Source organism: Hyperolius riggenbachi, chromosome 4, assembly GCF_040937935.1.
Source record: "Hyperolius riggenbachi isolate aHypRig1 chromosome 4, aHypRig1.pri, whole genome shotgun sequence".
NCBI lineage: Eukaryota > Metazoa > Chordata > Amphibia > Anura > Hyperoliidae > Hyperolius > Hyperolius riggenbachi.
The window spans coordinates 170,165,535-170,184,094 of record NC_090649.1 but is presented as its reverse complement, the minus strand read 5'-3'; the positions used below and the strand labels follow the sequence as shown (position 1 = coordinate 170,184,094).

Sequence of the window (18,560 nt, the reverse complement as noted above, 5' to 3'; positions counted from 1 at the left end):
TATACTGGGGGAACCTACCTAATCTAATCTATACTGGGAGGCAGCTACCTATCTACCCTATACTGGGGGGCACCTACCTAATCTAACCTATACTGGGGGCAGCTACCCAATCTAACCTATACTGGGGGGGGGGGGCACCTACCTAATATAACCTATACTGGGGACAGCTACCTAATCTAACCTATACTAGGGGCAGCTACCTATCTAACCTTTACTGGGGGGCACTTACCTAATCTAACCTATACTGGGGGGCAGCTACCAATCTAACCTATACTGGGGGGCAGCTACCAATCTAACCTATACTGGGGGGAAGCTACCAATATAACCTATACTGGGGGCACCTACCTATCTAACCTGTATTGGGGGCACCTACCTACCTAGCTAGCCTATACTGGTGGCAACTATACTGGCTACCTATATTAGAGGCACCTACCTAACTAACCTATATTGGGGGCACCTACCTATCTAACCTATGCTGGGGGCAACTATTCTGACTCCCTATATTAGAGGCACCCACCTAGCTAACCTGTACTGGGGCACCTACCTATCTAACCTATATAGTTACATATAGTTACATATAGTTACTTTGGTTGAAAAAAGACATACGTCCATCGAGTTCAACCAGTACAAAGTACAACTCCAGCCTGCTCCCTCACATATCCGTGTTGATCCAGAGGAAGGCGAAAAAACCCTTACAAGGTAAAAATTCCTTCCCGACTCCAGATGGCAATCAGATAAAATCCCTGGATCAACATCATTGGCATTACCTAGTAATTGTAGCCATGGATGTCATTCAACGCAAGAAAAGCATCTAAGCCCCCTTTAAATGCAGGTATAGAGTTTGCCATAACGACTTCCTGTGGCAATGCATTCCACATCTTAATCACTCTTACTGTAAAGAACCCTTTCCTAAATAAATGGCTAAAACGTTTTTCCTCCATGCGCAGATCATGTCCTCTAGTCCTTTGAGAAGGCCTAGGGACAAAAAGCTCATCCGCCAAGCTATTATATTGCCCTCTGATGTATTTATACATGTTAATTAGATCTCCTCTAAGGCGTCTTTTCTCTAGACTAAATAAACCCAGTTTATCTAACCTTTCTTGGTAAGTGAGACCTTCCATCCCACGTATCAATTTTGTTGCTCGTCTCTGCACCTGCTCTAGAACTGCAATATCTTTTTTGTAATGTGGTGCCCAGAACTGAATTCCATATTCCAGATGTGGCCTTACTAGAGAGTTAAACAGGGGCAATATTATGCTAGCATCTCGAGTTTTTATTTCCCTTTTAATGCATCCCAAAATTTTGTTAGCTTTAGCTGCAGCGGCTTGGCATTGAGTACGATTATTTAACTTGTTGTCGATGAGTACTCCTAAGTCCTTCTCCAAGTTTGATGTCCCCAACTGTATCCCATTTATTTTGTATGGTGTTAGACCATTGGTACGACCAAAATGCATGACTTTACATTTGTCAACATTGAATTTCATCTGCCATGTATGTGCCCATATAGCCATCCTATCCAGATCCTGTTGCAATATAACACTATCTTCCTTAGAGTTGATGATTCTGCACAATTTTGTATCATCTGCAAAAATAGCAACATTGCTCACTACTGTATCCACTAGGTCATTAATAAATAAATTGAAGAGCACTGGACCCAGTACAGACCCCTGTGGGACCCCACTGCTAACAGTCTCCCATTTTGAGTATGATCCATTGACCACAACTCTTTGTTTTCTGTCCATTAGCCAGTTCCCTATCCAAGCACACAGACTCTTCCCCAGTCCTTGCATCCTCATCTTTTGCACCAGACTTTTGTGGGGAACAGTGTCGAAGGCCTTAGCAAAGTCTAAGTATATCACATCTACAGCATTCCCAATATCCATATTAGCATTCACTACCTCATAAAAGCTGAGCATGTTAGTCAAACAGGACCTGTCTTTAGTAAACCCATGTTGATGCTGAGAAATAAGATTATTTTCTACTATGAAGTCATGTATAGTATCTCTTAGTAACCCCTCAAATAGTTTGCATACAACTGATGTTAAGCTTACAGGTCTATAATTTCCTGGATCTGATTTTTTGCCCTTCTTAAATAATGGGAAAACGTGGGCTGTACGCCAATCCACTGGGACTCTGCCAGTTGCAAGAGAGTCACAAAAGATAAGATAAAGGGGTTTATCTATAACTGAACTTAATTCCCTTAGGACCCGAGGATGCATGCCATCCGGGCCAGGTGCCTTGTCTATTTTTAATTTATTTAGTCTTGCCTTTACTTCTTCCTGCGTTAAGTATTTAATATTACAGTTAGAAGATTGAGACTCTTCCGCCTCTGTAATTTGCAACAGTGCTGTTTCCTTTGTAAAGACAGAAGCAAAGAAAGCATTTAATAACTCTGCCTTACCTTGGTCATCCACCATTGAGTTTCCACCTTCATCCTTTAGGAGTCCTATACAGTCAACCTTTCTTTTTTTAGAGTTGATGTACTTGTAAAACTTTTTTGGGTTAGATTTGATATCCCTAGCGATTTGATTTTCAGCTTCGATCTTTGCTAGCCTAATTTCTTTTTTACAATTTTTATTGCACTCCTTGTAATTGCTGAGTGCAGCCTCGGACCCCTCCTGTTTTAGGACCTTATAGGCATTCTTTTTCCTCTTCATTTTATCTCTAACCTTTCTATTCATCCATAGAGGCCTTTTTTTATTCCTAGACATTTTGTTTCCATATGGGATATACATACTACAATATTGATTGAGAATACGTTTAAAAGCTTGCCATTTCCCTTCAGTGTCCTCCCCTTGTAGTACATTATCCCAGTTCACCAAACTTAGTGCCTGCCTAATTTGATTGAACTTTGCTTTTCTAAAATTCATAGTTTTAGTGGTCCCGCTGCCCCGTGGCCTATCAGTCACCAGATCAAACGTTATCATGTTGTGATCACTATTTCCCAAATGTTCTTGAACCTGCACATTTGATACATTATCTGGTCTATTCGAAATGATCAGATCCAGTAACGCATTCCCCCTAGTTGGTTCCGTTACCATTTGAGTCAAGTAATTGTCCTGTAGTGCTGCCAGAAATCTGCTGCTTTTACCAGAATGGGTAGCCTCAATACCCCAGTCAATGTCTGGAAAGTTGAAGTCGCCCATAACTATGACCTCATTTTTACTTGCCGCTTTTTCAATTTGCTGTAGTAATTGCAGTTCTGCAGCTTCATTAATATGAGGTGGTCTGTAGCATACCCCAATAAGCAATTGGCAACTTTTATTTCCACCATGAATATTTACCCAAACGGACTCCACATCTTCGCAATCTTCCTCCATCTCATCGTTGAGGACAGCTGTAAAAGAATTCTTAACAAAGAGACAAACCCCTCCACCTTTTTTCCCTGTTCTATCCCTCCTGAACACATTGTATCCTTTTAAATTGGCTATCCAGTCATGACTTTCATCCATCCATGTCTCGGTTATTCCCACAATGTCATAGCCTTTGTCATTCAGAATGAACTCTAGTTCATCTATTTTATTTGCAAGGCTCCGAGCATTGGTTATCATGCACTTTATATTTTTACCACCACATTTACCAATTTTGTTTACCTGAAATGGGCTACTTGAAGTTTTACCAACCTCCTTAATCTTTACACTGTCCCCACCCCCCTCTCCACCCCCCATAATGTTAGGCTCCCACTGTCTTTTTACCTTATCTTGTCTATATGTTGAGACTTTATCCTCCCGCCTCCCCCCAGATCCTAGTTTAAAATCTCCTCCAACCGTTTAGCCATCTTCTCCCCCAATGCAGCTGCACCCTCCCCATTAAGGTGCAGCCCGTCCCTGCTGTAGAACCTGTAGCCGACTGCAAAGTCTGCCCAGTTCTCCAGGAACCCAAACCCTTCCTTCCTACACCAATTTCTCAGCCACTTATTTAACTCCCCTACCCCTTCTAACTGTGACCCAACTAGCGGCTACCTCTGCTTCTTGCTCCGGCTTTACTCCACCCACCTCATCTTCAAGGGTTCCATCAAGTGTCTGGATCGTGAGATCCAAGCTCATCTCCATGTTGTGTATGCGTCTCAGTGTTGCGAGATGCTTATTTAGCTCTGCGACTTCCGCCTCTAACCGAGCAACACGCACACATCCAGGGCAACAGTAAACACCCTCAATCCGCTGATCAAGGCATGCATACATGCTGCAGGATGTACACTGTACTGCATTGTCCAACATGATGACTATTGTGTGGGGAAAATTTATTTAAAGTAAACTATGGTGGTAAAAGATGAAACGGGAGAGTGAGTGACGTTCGGGAGTAAGTGTAGCTGGGGTGGAAGAGGGGGAGGGGTGGAGGAGGGGGAGTGAGTAAGTTGGGGTGGAGGAGGGGGAGTGAGTAAAGTTGGGGTGGGGGGGAGGAGGGGGAGGAGGGGAGGGGGAGTGAGTGAAGCTGGGGTGGAGTCCTCAAAACTTAAAGACTACACCACAACGTGTTAGCACATTCTAACCAATGCAAAAAAACCGCAATATTGGTTGAAGGTTTTTTTTTTTTTTTTTTTTTTTTTTTTTTAGTCCTTACCTGTTTCCTCTCCCTTCTCTCTTTGTGCCTGTGTTCTAACGCCTGTTTTTTAACGCCTATGCCACTTGTGTCGAAGCCACTTAGTGAGCAAGCCACAGACTGAGCAAGCTCAGTACTGAGACCTGAAGCTGTCCAAATACCTCGTGTTACAGCTAATCCCTCCCCCTAGCTGATTGACAGCCTGCTGCAAACAGAGAAAAAAAAATTGTACTTTTAAAACAAGCACTTGCTGTTAGATATCTGATGAATCGCTATGCACAAGCCCCAGATATCAAAGCAGCAACACACACACTTTACAAACAACAGCAATATAATATAATCAGAGCTCACAATCTCCCAGCAGTGAAGTGAAAGCAGCCCTCCACCAAGATTAGAGCTGTAGCTTACACTTCCTGTTAATTAATCACCTGTGTTACAGCTAATCCCTCCCCCTAGCTGATTGACAGCCTGCTGCAAACAGAGAAAAAAAAATTGTACTTTTAAAACAAGCACTTGCTGTTAGATATCTGATGAATCGCTATGCACAAGCCCCAGATATCAAAGCAGCAACACACACACTTTACAAACAACAGCAATATAATATAATCAGAGCTCACAATCTCCCAGCAGTGAAGTGAAAGCAGCCCTCCACCAAGATGAGGCAACTACACCGGCTACCTATACTGGAGGCACCTACCTGGCTTACCTATACTGGGGGCAACCATACTGGGGCACCTATGCCTGGCTACTTATACTGGGGGGACCTATAGCTGGGCACCTATACTGGGGCACCTATGCCTGGCTACCTATATTGGGGGGACCTATAGCTGGCTACCTATACTGAGTGCAACTAGACCTGGCTAACCTATACTGCGGGCACGTATACCTGGCTCCGCGGGGGGGGGGGTGCTATTTTTACACCCTCGCCCTGGGTGCATTTTAGCCTAGAAACTGCCCTGGACCAAGGCATTAGGGAATATCCTATTTTTTGGACCATAAGACACACTTTTCTCCCCAAAAAAATGACGGGTGGGCCTTATGGTCCGAATGCAACAATCCCCTGTCTTGAGTCCATGTGTCCCCTGAATTTTATTATTCAAACTATTATTGTAGCTGGTTAGTGTGGGGAGTTAGTGTAAGGGATAAGTGTACTTGGTGGGGATAAGTGTACCTGGTGGGGGGTCAGTGTAGCTGGTGGGGCCAGTGTAGTTGTGCAGAGTAGTTTAAGAGATAGACAGCATGGGGAAAGGTCCACAAGATGCCCTGCACCATGGACTCACCAGGTTTAGCATATTCTTTTTTATACGGTAGCTCAAAGAATGTCCCTTTAATATCAGTTGTTGGTTCTGAATGATCTTTGGTTCTGGTTCTGAATGATCTTTGGGTGAAATCTGACTTTTACCCAATTCAAGCATTAGCTAGTAATCATTACATTAGATGTATTACAGTTAAGAATGTATCTTCAAAAGCAATGGATTGAATTGAAAAAAAATAATGTATCTGTTTATGAAAATGAAAAAAAAAATAGTTTCTTAATAATTTTCAATAGTAAAGATAATTGCAAAATACTGGGCCCCAATCATGTTTTTTAAAAACTATTTATGTAATAGATTTTGTGTATCCTAACAGGATTAGCAGTCAAGCATACCCCCCACACTTGCAGAGTCATCAGAGTCAGATGATCCATGGTTCCTATTACAGTAATTTTGCACCACATAAAACAGTACATTTTACTCTAAAGGTACTCACTGCCACTAATGATACAGTCTTGATTGTACAATCTTACCACTTATATTTAATATGAGGGACTATCAAAAGTATCCATTCAAAGTATATTCACTCATTTTACTCTTATACTACCAAGATTACCTTTAACCTCCTGAGCATTACGCAGCTCAGGAGGTTTTGTTACTTTTTTCCCAATAATGAAATTATTGTCCCAAATGACTGTGAACCCTTTACAGTAGTTAGCACTAGGCTAGCTAGTAAGGGTGTCTGGCACCCCCTGATCCCTGCCGCTCCCCCGTTTATACATTACCCAGCCTGGATCCAGCGATCGCCGCAGCCTCCCCGGACAGCTCTGGTCTTCACTATGGGGAGGATCGCACATGACGTTATGACGTTGCCTACATCATGACGTCATGCGCAAACCCGATCCTCCCCATAGAGAGACCGGAGCTGTGCAAGGAGGCTGCACGATCGCTGGATCCAGGCTGGGTAATGTATAAGTGGAGAGATCGGGGGGGATTGCAGGGGATTCAGGGGTGCCCAACAGCTTTACTAGCTAGCCTAGTGCTAGCTAAAGGGTTAACAGTCATTTGGGACAATTATTTAATTATGGGGGACTCCTGGGGCCACAGAGCAGTATGTCCTACACAGTGTCGGGCATATTGCTAAGGAGGTTAAGAAGCACTGATTGGCTAGAAATACTGGTACATGTGAGCTAGGAAGTTCTACATGAGTCTCTAATATAAATACTGAATTCTGATAATTTGGAGTCAGGTTCATCTGGGGAAATCAACCTTTGAATGGGCAGGACCACACTTGTTTTCTGTGTTGCTTATTCCTATTATCATACAGAGAAATGTATTGTTCAGAGGTCTGCTGGATCCTTATGTGTAATGAAAGTTAAACATGTATTTTGTTTAATTTTAAATTGCCAGTAAAAAAAGTTTAGAAAAAAGGTCAATAGTTCATGTATTTTAACTTTGGAACTCTTAATAGACAGCCATTGAGCAGAGACAACAAAACAGGCCATCTACTTTGTAAATGTTTAAGTATAAAATAAAACTATGGGATATAGAAGGATCATACAATTGTTCATCTCATCAGTTTATTTTCACCTCAGGTTCACTTTAAGTATAGTTTGTTGTACAAATGGACTGTAAGAAAAATCTCCATTATCTTCAGAAATTATAGCAATGACATGAGCTACTCTAGCTGTAATTCAAGTACTGCTTGAGCTGAGCTAGACTTCTTTAGACTTCTTGCTATCTGAGACCTTCTTTACTGCAGCCATGCTCTTGAAAACATATTCCTGTTTGTTAGTATGCAAAAGTGGTGTTTTCTATAGAACACAAGTCAGCTTTAAGTGGCTTTGGGTAAGCAGTTCTTGGTATATATCTTGCTTGCTGTTACTAATGTAATTTTATATTGTATACACTGCATTTTTGTATCAGGCATGTTACAAGGGCACTTTATTTTAATCAGAAGTGGAACGGAACACACTAATCTTACTTTATTAGCGACAGGCTCATTTCTGTCTAAGGTAGTCATTTCACATAGATTGATGAGGTCAGTGTTAATAAGATGCATGACTTATGATTTGATTTGTGTGACCTTATCACTAAGAAAGTAAACAGGTGGCAATAATATATCACACTGGGTGTCCTTCCAATGCCTTTTATGATGTGAATACCTCAATGGGATTGGAGTGCTACATTGGATTGAATTTCTACAAAGCAATTAACCAGATCAATTATGTATGGAGACATATGTTTAATAATGTTTATGTTTCATTTGTCACAGGTGTTATTATCAAGGGCTGCTTCATTATACACATGTTCATGGAACCATAGGCAGGGATAACTGCATGGAAAATATGCTGTCTTTATGTTATTTCTAACTGATTTCCCAATAGTCATTTCTAAAATTATTTTAATTTTTATTAATGTCAGAGAAAAAAGTATTCCTATCATGCCACCATAGGAGGTGATCTATGCTGGATTATGTTATACATTTATGTTATATTTTGTTTCAGTGATTAAAGAACAATTGAAGCGAGAAGAATATAGAAGCTGCCATATTTATGTTTGTTTTAAACAATGCCACCAGTTGCCTGGCAGCCCTGTTGATCTATTTGCATGCAGCAGTGTCTGAATAACACCAGAAACAAGCATGCATAATCTTGTCAGATCTGATAATAATGTCAGAAACTCCTGATCTGCATATGCGTGTTCAGGGTCTATGGCTAAAAGTATTAGAGGCAGAGGATCAGCAGGCTAGCCAGGCAACTGGTATTGCTTAAAGGGAAATAAATATGGCAGCCTCCACATACCTCTTGCTACAGTTGTCCTTTAATTAAACAAACACAGCTAGTTTTTGATCGTACAATAGTCTGCTATCAGTTTCCTTGCCTGTTCCTGCACTCCAAATTTGCATATTTTGGGTGCACCTGTCTTGGTTTTCAGTTTTATTGTACAGAAAAAAATGTGCATCTTTCCTGAAAGATTATAACTTAGTCCACCAAGCATGAGAAGTCATAGCGATAAGCTATGAGCATGTAAGAATGGTGATGTGCCCAGGGCCGGCCCGCTCCTGAGGCGGGGTGAAACTTTTGCCTCAGGCGGCAAATTTCCAGGGGCGGCACCCGCCCGTCCGTGGGTGCGGGGAGCCGGCCGCCGAGCTGGAGGGGTAGCTGGCAGGACGGGGGTATTGGGCCAGCGGCGGGGAGGGGGGTCGGGCGGGGAGGACTCACCTCTTCCTCGTTCCAGCGTGCGCTCCACTGACGTCACTTCCTGCAACGCTGCAGGAAGTGACGTCAGTGAAGCGCACGCTGGGAAGAGGTGAGTGTCCTCCCCGCCCGTTCCTCTTACACATCACATAGCGGCTGCTTCTATTTAAGGCTGGAGGGGAGTGGAGGACGGGGGACCCAGGCAAGGGAGGGGGGGGGGGTCCGACCCCCCTCCCCGCCGCTGGCCCAATACCCCCGTCCTGCCAGCTACCCCTCCAGCTTGGCGGGGGGGGGGGGGGGCGGCGGCAATTTTTTAAAAACTTGCCTCAGGCGGCAAAAAGTCTAGGGCCGGCCCTGGATGTGCCAGAAGCAGCTTGTATCCCTTACAATGTCCTCTCTTACAACAAACAAGGATAAAATACATTTGTATGTACAACCAGTAAAAGTATTTGTGCTTTTCTATTGGCCTCAATTCGCCAAGATCATGCTGGTGATAATAAGGCAAGAGAAAACTTACCACCACACATCGATCGGTATTTTGAGTGTTAATTCCCTAAATAAACTTGCCTTATTAAAGAGAACCCGAGGTGGTATTTAATTATGTTACTGGGGCACAGAGGCTGGTTGTGCACACTAAGACCAGCATCCGTTGCCCCATGGTGTGCCTCCATGTCCCCCCTGCGCGCCGCTATACCCCCCGCAATGCTGGCGACACGCAGCGCGTCGCCAGCACAATGTTTACCTATGCGCTGTCAGTCAGCGCCGCTCCCTCGCCTCCTCTGCATCATCGCTACCCGCCCGCGTCACTTCCCTCCTATCAGCGGGAGGGAAGGGACACGGGCGGGTAGCGCCGATGCGGAGGAGGCGGGGGAGCAGCGCTGACAGACAGCGCTTAGGTAAACATTGTGCTGGCGACACGCTGCGTGTCGCCAGCACTGCGGGGGTATAGCGGCGCGCAGGGGGGACATGGAGGCACACCATGGGGCAACAGAGGCTGGTGTTAGTGTGCACAACCAGCCTCTGTGCCCCACTAACATAATGAATACGTTTTCACAGTGAGAAAGTTATCTTATCACTTCAGTCCTGAAGTTACGTTTAACTTTAGAATTCTTTAGTTATTTTAAGGATTGAAATGTTAACTTTAGAGATCTCACCTTAACTTAAAGACAGAGTTAATGTTAGGTTTGCCTGAGGTAAATTGTTTAGTGAATACTATATGCCTTATCACCATGGTGATAACTCTAAAAACAGCTCAGAAACGTTATTAACCATTTCTGCCAGCTGGACGTGATGCTCACGTCCGGGCGGCTGCTCTGCCGCGCCCCCTTTCCCCCATGCTGTCCCCCGGTAGCCCTGGGATCAGTGAACGGGAAGATGGTTCCCGATCACTGATCCGTGTCCCCAGCAGAAAAAACAAATCGCTCTTACAAGAGGCTTCAGTCTTTCTGCACGTAAAATTTTCCACATCCCCCTTTTGCTTCCGCTTAGCGAGAAGCACACAAAGAAAAAAAACTCAGGTGGCCATCTTGTGGCCAAATAGTAAAACTACATTTACATATTTTTACATTACAATTTACACATATAATAACATTAAAAATTAACCGTTTATTTCCCACACCAAAATATTACCTAAATAAAATTTTAAATAGAAAAAAAAATTACAATAAATAAAAAAAAAAGACATAAATAGTTACCTAAGCGTCTGAACTTTTAAATATGCATTTGAAGGGGGTATACTACGAACATTTTTTTAAATGATAAGCTTGTAAATAGTGATGGACGCAAAACGGAAAATATGCACCTTTACTTCCAAATAAAATATTGGTGCCATACATTGTGATAGGGACAACATTTAAATGGTGTCATAACTGATAATTATGGTAGCATGGATTATTTTAAAGCTATAATGGACAAAAACTGAGAAATAAAGAATTTTTCCATTTTTTTCTTATTAACCCTGTTAAAACGCATTTATAAAAAAATAATTCTTAGCAAAATGTACCACCCAAAGAAAGCCTAATTGGTGGCGGAAAAAAACAAGATATAGATCAATAAATTGTGTTAAGTAGTGATAACGTTATTAGTGAATGAATGGGAGGTCAAAAATTGCTCTGATGCATAAGGTGAAAAATCCCCACGGGCTGAAATTGTTAAAGAAAGACAGGAGATAAGCTTAGTGAATTGAAGCCATTCTCATCTGTTCAATGCTTACCATGAGTGTTTAGCACTGTCTGTATTCAAATACGTGTTGTACAGTGCAGTCGTGATACAGAACTTAGTGCTGCAACAATATTTGCTCCATGATCCGTAAATACTGATGAGCTTAGAAAACCAATCACCAAGGTTTAATGTTGTCAGCAGTTTTCCTCAGTGTATCATCAGCCCAGAGCCCAGTGATATCAGCTAAACCTAGCCTTAAGGTACCCGTACACTTACTCGATTTCCCACCGATAGACAGAAGATTCGAACACTGTGATCTAATCTGCTGTGAGATCAATGCGCAAACGCTGACCGATCGACCGATTTCTGTCAGAAATCGATCGATCCTGTCGATCTGTCTGCGTGGAAAATTTTGATCGATCACTGAACAAGTGAGTTTTATAATCCCTTGGCATCAATAATGTGAGAATGGAAGCAATTTACATTTTCCCATTGAAATCAAGCAAACAAATCTGATTGGCAGTTTGTGGCTCTGCCCCTCTGCCCCTCCTCCTAACCAGCAAGCTCATGGTGAACCAGAACTCATTGGAGTGTGTAAGGGACTACAATGGTCCTAAAAGCCCCCTTACTAACATGCTAAGAAAAACAAAAGTTTGCTTTCTTAAAACAGAAAGAATTTGTAATAATTCAGGTTGGAGTGAGCTTGAGATCTCTCTAAGTGCAACACTGCTGAATATATGCAAATTAACCATTGTTACTCTTAGAAGCTAAACACACCTCCAGAACTGCTGGAACGCAATGATGTGTCATCTTGTTAATTTGTACAGAGCCAGAATAATCCAACATGCATACAGACTGTTTCGGATTGTTTGATCTTCATCAGTGCATGGCATGGATTAATTTAGCTCTATAGAGTACAGCTTGTAACACCGAGAGGAACAGACTAACCAGCAAGCTCATGGTGAACCAGAACTCATTGGAGTGTGTAAGGGACTACACACTCCTTTCTCCAACATACTTTATGGACTGGTCTCAGACTGTTACTGAAGAGAAGTGAATGGACCTCTTTGTCTTGGTTTTGAATTTTTGATTATGTACTTTTGAAAAAAATGTGTCTATATGAGGTGGTTTGGGGAAAAGAGAAATGCTAAATCCAGACACAACCTCACTGAGATGAATATCTTTATGACATATAGGTTGCAATTGCAAATGTTCAGCTATTTTGAAACTCTGCCGTTTCTGGTCTGCTGCTTGCATTTAAGAAGTTACTTTCACTTTATTGTTGTCACCCTGTAGATTTCATAAGCTATTTATGGATAATATTACTGATTTATGAATGCATTCAGCAGTGTCATGAGCTGTTTGTTCCTGTTAACTGAAATAGACAATGGGTTGCTAAGTCTGAAAGCTTGTCTGTAAACAATAGATTTATTTATTTAGTTCTGGCCGCCAGCATGGCAGCAAAGGGCCAATCACTCTTGCCTTCAAGTACTACAGTCCCAGTTTCTATTCTTGACCAGGACACTTTATGCTAGGTATACACCATGAGTTTTTTTGACAGATAGATGGCTCGATAAATCATTTCTGACAGATCCGATCTGATTTTGACCATAGAGTGCATCCTTGCGGCTTCAGCTCTGGCGCTTTGAGTCCACCAGGAGAAAAGTGCAATATTAATGTTATTTGTCTTGTCTTTTTCACCACATCTGCATGTGAACCTCTCTAAGGAGCAGCTAGTCACATGACTAGCTCAATATGTTTGGGAAAAGGAACACAAAGTGATGATGGTGATTAGGGATGGCCAATGAGATGGTAATAATTCTGAGTTGATGAAGGATTATGCAAATTGTGTATACAAATGTATGCATGATGACAATCATATTAAAAATAATAAGTGGTCTGTTTGCAGTATAAGAAAGTTTGCATTGCCCTGTTTTCTAATTAATTAACATAATTGCTGTCTTATAACAACTCTTGGAATTTTTCTGCCATATCATCCTAGAGAAGACCAACAGTTGATATTACCAGACTTTAAACTGAACATTTAAAGTCAAAATAAATGTCATACTTACCTCCAGTGCAGTCTACTCGTCAATCTCTTTCTCCTCTCCTGCGTCCTGCTTATCCACTGTGATTAATATGATCAATAGAATTCTTCGTCTTCTATTTTGAAAATGGCTATTACCCCATAATAGCTTCCTGGTCAGCACACTGTTAAACTGTAATATCGCCCACTTAAGCCGTACTGAAACATGGACATTACCTTGCTCATCAGTTGTCATTTCAGTTATAACTGACAGCAACTGATATATAACTGAAAGCAACAAATATATTTCAGTTCTTACAAAATCATGTCACAACTGGAAGTAATCGTTGTAAGGAGAAAATGGTGAGCATTTGAGAGCAACTGACGGTAAGGTAAGTATTATTAATTTGCAGGGACATCATGTGTTAGTTTTAAATAATTTTACTCAGTTGAAGTTTACTTTAAATAGCTCAGCTGCAGACATAAATAGCGAACAATGCAAATAGCATGCAAAAGGGACAAACTAAACAGTTTTTTTCTCCTCTGCATACACTCCAATTAGTCCCCGTATTGCTGTTAGATCTGTACAGCAATTCCAATGAGCAGGTCAATAGCAACTTTTTTTGAGGGAGTGTGACCTATAAGATGGGAGAAAATGATTATTTACAGAGGGAAAGTGGCATTTCAAGAATAAATACCCATTGTTGCTCCATTTCTAGAAAGCAAAATCACCAGCATTTATTCTTTTCCAATTAATGTAAACACATAGATTCAAATTTAGATTAATACACCAGTTGTGATCTTTTTTTCCAGGAAATATTGATGAAGTAGAACGACAGTGGAAGACAGAATTCCATCGCTGGAACAATTACATGATGGACTGGAAAAATCAATTTAATGATTACAGCAGTAAGAAAGAAAGCTGCGCTGGTCTCTAATTAATAGCTTTACCCTTTAAAGAATTACCATATTATGATTAGTAGGTTCAAACATACTGGTAGTCATTTAAAGCTTGTCTAAGATGGGTGTTATATGAATTACACAGAACGGGACAGTGATATATTCATGGTTCTGACGGTGTTTACAAAATGCTGCTTATATTTGAATATAATTTTGTAAAGTTTTGAATTTGTTAAGGAACACTAGTGTTTGTAAATAAACTATTGCATTCATTTGTCAAAAAAAATTTGGTTTGTTATATTTACTTATAATCAAATGTATTAAGATGAAATATTTGCCTCTAATGCTTACATTCATTTGTGAAAAAATATACATGTATTGTAACTAATGGTAAAAACTCAACACTCATCACTGGATGGCGGCATCAGTGGAAATCAGTGAGGTCTGCTAGTTATACTTGCATGTGTTTAAAGAGAATCTGAAGCCAAATAAAACATGGCTTTAAGGCTTATATTCAGCAGGGGCATGTTTGCCCCTGTTAAAATGCCGCTATCCCGCAGCATAACGAGGAGTCTTTACCCCCCAAATCCCCCCTGCTACCTCCGGGGATCGCTTTCGTGTGAGGCAGGGCTATGAGCTCCGCCTCTCCCCCACCCCTCTCAGTCTGCCTTTGACGAGAGGGGCGGGGGAGAGGCGGAGATCCGCCAATGACAGACGCGTGTGAGGCAGGGCTGCAGCTCATCATAGCCCTGCCTCACACGAAACCGCACAGGGGCAGAAAAATCCACGACCAAGTTGGTCGTGGATTTTGCAGGGGGGATTTGGGGGTTAAAAACCCCTCGTTATGCCACGGGATAGCGGCGTTTTAGCTGGGGCAAACATGCCCCTGCTGAATATAAGCTTAAAAGCCATTTTTAATTGGGCTTCAGACTCTCTTTAAGTCTCGGCATTCCTCTATGGCTTTTTAGCCTTTTTTTTATGAACATTGTTGCTTGCGAGTTTTCACCAGTCATTTTCACATCCAAAATGCTATTTTCCATTTCAAGAATGTATTTACAAAAAAATCCTGATTTTTTTTTTTTTTTACTATGGAACATTTTCAAAAAAACACAGAAATTTGTTGTTTTTTTAACCACAAAAATCTGCAACAAGCACGAAAATAGTTTACTTTAGCGCAAAAATTTGCAAAAAAAAAATCACAAACGTATTATAAAATGATTTTCAATAGCATTTTCACTCGAAAGTTGAATTTTACATTATATTTGAGAAAAGTAATGCAAAAAAATCTGTTTTTTTGCTCATCACTATTTATGAATTTTTTTTTCCTAGTTCAGACAGCACAGAATCAAAAAATTTGGAGATCCCAAAAACTGCAAACTTCACTTAATGCAAAGAAATCCAGTGCAGATCTACATACACAACTTACTTGTTTCCACACATATACATTCAAGCCACTATTTACTTAAACATAGAACCCTTGATGTATATGTAACCACCCTGCTCCACACTGACCACCCTACATTGGCCTCAATTCACTAAGCTTAATTAAACACTTTATAAAACATTTGATAATTTACCTCATGGGTAATATCTAATTTTGAATTCACAAAGGTGTTAAAGATTTATTGAGCGTTTTATCAATAAAACATTTGATAAATCTATAACACCTTAGTGAATTCAAAATTAGATTTTACCCATGAGGTAAATTATCAAATGGCGGATAAAGTGTTTATAAAGCTTAGTGAATTGAGGCCATTGTCTAACATTTGCCCATGGCCTGGGCAATTGTGGTTCTGTGCAAAATGTTTTCAAGGGATTATACACAATTTTCAAATCAATACCTCTAGTAAAGAGCAGCGGTGGCAAAAAGTATACCTGTTTACTACTAGTCAATACTTCTTGTTGCTAGTTGTATGTTGATAGTATAACGTGTAGTGAAATTCTCTGATCTTAGCTCTACAGAATCCAAAGAACAACTGTAGGTAAGACTCTGCAATGAAGTTTACAAAGTACTTATGTTATTTAAGATCTATATTTTTTCCTTCTCAGTAAAACTGGATTTTCACTTTCAAATATATCTATGATTCTTTAGAGAACCAATATTATAAAGTACATGTCTGTTTCACAGTCTCATTAAACTTCCTGTTCCATAATCCCATCAAAATACACTGGAGATGTCTCTACAACTACCTCTTTTCAGATTGAAGCAGCTGATAACATAAAACAATTGGTTATGGCTGGAAATAATTTCCAATGCTTTGCTACAGACCCACTTAACATTATATCCAATACCTTAACACGGTACAGTAGGAGCTAGTTATTCATTTCAGTCACAATAGATCTGATAATTCTAGACAAAGTAGATACATGTACTTATTGTGTCAAAGAAAGAAAGATATTAATAATAAAAAAGTAATAAATATTCCTACAGTATTTTCAAAGCCACAAATAACATAAAATGTTGTACTTAATAAATTGCTATGTAGGAAAAAATGTTGGCATCACCTTGATAACCCTCTATTTTTTAGAAGGGTCTGACTGTCAATGGATCCATTGCTAAAGCTTCTGCACCACAATATGTACCTGTCCGAATTTCAAAAGTCTATAGTGTGGTAGTGGTATACATCTAAGCACTTCACTGCCAAATACATCTGCTCTCACTTCAGAGATGGACAATGGTGATGATTGCAGTGACAAATATCAAGGACTAGCTTCTAGACTGGCTTCTAGTCACTGCTATGTTGAATACAGGCTGTATAAAAGATGTGGAGTCAGTCAGTACACTTAAAGTGAACCTCTGGACTAAAAATGGACTCAGCAGCACTGAAAAGGCTTTGTGTTTCTTTAACAGTTTCACAGCATCAGAACTTTGTTTCTCTTATACAAGCCTCATTTTTAGCTGCACAGAAGAAAACTGCCCGGGCTTTTTTTCCCCTGATGCTGTGCAAAGCATGATGGGATTTCTGATTTTGTTGTTCTCGTTCTGCTGTTTTGGTGCAATTTTTTTTTTTACATTTTGAATTTGACATTTGAAGCCTAGCGTGTGCAGCTGGGAGGGGTAATCAGGACACCGAATAGTTGGAACTGTGTCTCCTGCTCCCTGTCACCTCCTTTCAACCAAAAAGATGGCTGCCCCATGACAAAGATGGCAGCCCCCATGAATCACAAACATTTGTCTGTTCTTTTAAAACAGGGTGGGTAAGAGATTATATTACCTATCTATTCTAATTAACATAACTAATGGAACTTGATTAGGCTGAAGTTCCCCTTTAAGTTCATGGTTAGAATAAACCTGTATTTTGCATAAGTTAGTTTCTCATAAAATAAAAGCTTTAACTTCCAAATTTGAATGAAAATGTAATGTTGTTTAGAGGGATTAAATATATATTTTTATATGTAGGGGCCCCTTAACAATGCAAGGAAGCTGCCTCTGAACACTACTGACTTTAACTTCTATTTTTATTGAAGCTATTATAAAGATTTACCATCACTGATTACTCTAAAGGTGGCCACTAACGATACATTTGCCGAACAATCGCTTACGAACAATTATTTGTATGAACAATCAGAAATGATCAGTTGCCCCTTACAGACATAATTCTCCAAAACAATCCAATCAGATTAACGGGATCATTATGAAAATCGGATAGATTTCATTAATCTGATCCGATTGGTTAGGACATTTTTTGTCTGTTAGTGGTCCCAAATGATCATTATTGATCATTTATATGAATAATCCTTTGTAAACTATTGTTTGCTGAATTGTATCGTTTATGGCCACCTGAAGTCAGGGCTTCCCAACCCTGTCCTCAAATACCACAGCACGTGTTTTGCAGGAAACTGCACAGATTCACAGGTGGGGTAATTAATGTCTCAGTAATGCTGATTAACTGCTGGTGGTACTTGAGAAAAGGATTGGGAAGCCCTGCTCTAAGTTACTGGAGAAACCACACTGAGTTGCATTTGGGAAGCTCTGTTTGGCATACAGGCCTGTATTCGGAATTCAAACAGTAGCATAGCAATAAGGGATGAGGAGGTAGCAACCGCGCCAGGGCCCCTGAACCAAAGAAGGCCAGTAGAGGCCCTTCGTAGGCTCCCTGCACACTGCAAATCCGTTTTGCGATTCCGATTTTCAATTCCGATTTTCCCTGAATACATTCAACAGAAAAACGAATCAAAAAATGCAGCATGCTGTAAAGATTAAAAATCAGAATCGGATGTAAAAACCGATTAAAAAGCAGAATCGGAATCGCATGCAGTGTGCAAGGAGCCTTAAACTGCTTTGTTAGCGTTTTAATTGTGCTAACTTAATGATCACTTCTATTTGTGCTTTGATTAGTTATAATCATTAATAGACTAACCTCCCCAGCCTACCCCTCTCTGACACTGCAGCTGTCCTTGGCAGGATTTGGTGCTCCATATCAATTTTGTATAGAGTGCTTGAGGCGGCCCAATGTAAAAACTTGCACTGGGGCCCAGGGC

General features: G+C 40.7%; 1 protein-coding gene across 1 annotated transcript in view; it reads left to right on the top strand.

Moving 5' to 3' along the window:
- The window catches only part of BCHE (butyrylcholinesterase), a 116,368-nt gene extending 101,803 nt beyond the window's left edge, over nucleotides 1-14,565 (top strand). The window contains exon 4 of the mRNA XM_068279285.1: nucleotides 13,992-14,565. Within this exon, the coding sequence (XP_068135386.1) occupies nucleotides 13,992-14,116 (125 nt within the window). The 3' untranslated portion in view covers nucleotides 14,117-14,565. The remainder of the gene's footprint in view (nucleotides 1-13,991) is intronic.
- Nucleotides 14,566-18,560: the final 3,995 nt, after the last annotated feature.